Below are 2,405 nucleotides of genomic sequence, written 5' to 3' on the forward strand. Positions count from 1 at the left end.
ATGACATGATGTGAATTGGAGCTATAGAAATAAACTAAATAGAAGTGAAATGTCCAACCATCAGCTTGGGACTGCAGCTTAAAAAGCATTTTCTAAATGAAATCTATGGCCATAATGGTTGTCCATGTTGGGAAGGCCTCTGATTTTCCCATTGAGGTGTAAAAGATTGATTTCTGTAAAACATCGGTTGCAGATGATGCTGCCAACATTTTTACAAGAAGTCATCAACTGATGGGCAATTATTTATTTATTGGGTAAGATTGGTTTTCTTTGTATTAAGTAACAGTGAAAACATTTGAACCCTTGCATATTCAACTTATTTTTCTGATCATGTAGATTTAGAGATGAAATTAAAAAAAGTTAAAACAGAAGAAAAAGGTAAAGAGTCAAACTTTCCTTTACAATCTGCACCGTCCTCACATGACGCTGGTGAAGGCTTATTAAGGAGGATTGATCAGAACAATTATAACAATCTAAACCTTCTGTAATCATTTAGCTTTTAAATTTTAGATTGCTGGATGTTGGATCCAGCGACCAGAGTCTGTAAAATACCAGAGCAGTAGAACCAGACAGAAGTGGGATGAGACTACGTGTCTGTCCTGCTGGATTGGAAAATGTAACTATCTAAAAAGGAAGGTAAACAACAGAGACCCTGGGATTCAAGCCATGAGGGCCGACCAGTCAGCCTAAGGGTTAATCCCTTGGCCAACGAGTCACGGCACATGATCAGTCAGAGGCAGAGTGACAGGACCCTCCTCTGCACCCACAACCACATTGTCATGTTCCATGCTGGCTGCCATTTAGGAAACCATGGACCGTTTACCTGCATGGCACATGGATCCTGGGGCCTGGGCGGGATTGAATCCCCAGACTCCCAGGTGAAAGTCGTGCACGCTGACCGGTCAGCCAATGGGATAATTTATTGGTCTAAGTTGCCACATAAAGAAAGGAGACTCCATGGTGGTGGATTATATCAGGCTGAAGGTCGACCTCCTGATCAAACACCTCTGGACTCAGAGCTTTACTGGTTTTGTGCGTTTGGAGCATAGCTTCCAGGGCAGTGGACTCAGGACAACGCAGGATGAGCTTCAATAGTTATTATTAAATCAGACTGATCTGCAGGTAAGATCAGGAAAAATGAAGGACTCTTAGCAAACAGGTTGAAGTTTGGCTTAATCTAAAGTGAAGAAGACCTTCTGGCAAGAGAAAAACTTTTAATAAGAAATGTTCCTTGGACCCTCTACCAACCAGACTGTTGAACACAATGTGTATTTTGGATTGAGAGGAAAGGATCATTGCTGACGACTGTATGTCAGAGAAACCGCAGCAGTCTTACGTTTGTAGTTAATTCTGGTGATGGTGTCTCTGTTGAGCATTCGGTTGAGGAAGGAGTTAGAGTTCTCTGAGAGCTGCAATGGTAGAAAAAGGAGTCAAACACAAATGCAACACAGATATTTTGACTAAAGACTGTATGTGCTGCGGAGCTGAATCATCCTGAGCTTCCTGGTCAGGTCTGTTGTTTTACAATGAAAACTTTCAAAGGGAAAATCCAACCTTGATGAAGATGGAGACCACAGCAATGCCATGGGGGCTCTTAGCTGCCTCGCTGTAGTTGGCGTACAGATCTTGATTATAATGGATCAGTTGGACCTGAAACACAAACAGAACGAGAGCTAGCAGAACCCATAGGTTCATGATCCATGTGTTCTGTTCTCCATTATTTACAGAAACCAATGTTGCTATCAGGGGTTCAAGAAAAACTGGACTGAGATGATTTTCTTTGGTAACACTGACTGCCAGGCAGGATGCTGCTGTTGGCCTTCATTTGGTCGCTACGCTGTTAGAAAATATGGACACTGGATGATGGATGGACAAGGACTCTGTCTTACCTCTCCAGGAAAGCCTTGTCCATTTAGGAGGTGCTCTGAACCGAGAGCATCTTCACTCCCAAAGTGGAGACGGACCTCTTCCAGTCGGTAGCTGTAACTCAGAGGTCCTCCAGAGATGTTAACCAGATGTGTTTTGTCTGGCCGCAGTGACACATGCTTCCCTGTGTTGTACATAGTTCCACCCATCTGGAAAAAAGACCAAGAAAATAGAAAGTCAGTAAATCTACTGCAAAAGATGAAGCCCAGATATCTGCTCTATCCACAAATCAAGGAGGAAACAAAGAGATTAAAAGCAGCCTAGCATTCTAGCCTCTAAGAAATGATAGAAACTAAGGTCTGTTACCTCCATCTTTGATCACAATGATGCTGCCAGTGCCAGAAAATTCCCCAGGGTTCAAATATCTTTGATAAAACTACATAAAACACTTTCTGTCCAGGGGTGATGCTGAGAAACTAGTCCATGCATTTGTTACTTCAAGGCTGGACTATTGTAATTCTTTACTATCAGGAAGTCCA

General features: G+C 42.6%; 1 protein-coding gene across 1 annotated transcript in view; it reads right to left on the reverse strand.

Moving 5' to 3' along the window:
• LOC107102416 (carbonic anhydrase-related protein 10-like) overlaps nt 1–2,405 on the reverse strand; it is a 70,554-nt gene that overhangs the window by 4,930 nt on the left and 63,219 nt on the right. Inside the window, exons 4-6 of the mRNA XM_015401728.1 lie at nt 1,890–2,075; nt 1,555–1,650; nt 1,337–1,409 (exon numbers count right to left, since the gene is read on the reverse strand). Coding sequence (XP_015257214.1) covers nt 1,337–1,409; nt 1,555–1,650; nt 1,890–2,075 — 355 coding nt within the window. The remainder of the gene's footprint in view (nt 1–1,336; nt 1,410–1,554; nt 1,651–1,889; nt 2,076–2,405) is intronic.

This window comes from Cyprinodon variegatus, unplaced genomic scaffold (genome assembly GCF_000732505.1).
Source record: "Cyprinodon variegatus isolate N-32 unplaced genomic scaffold, C_variegatus-1.0 Scaffold1252, whole genome shotgun sequence".
Lineage (NCBI taxonomy): Eukaryota > Metazoa > Chordata > Actinopteri > Cyprinodontiformes > Cyprinodontidae > Cyprinodon > Cyprinodon variegatus.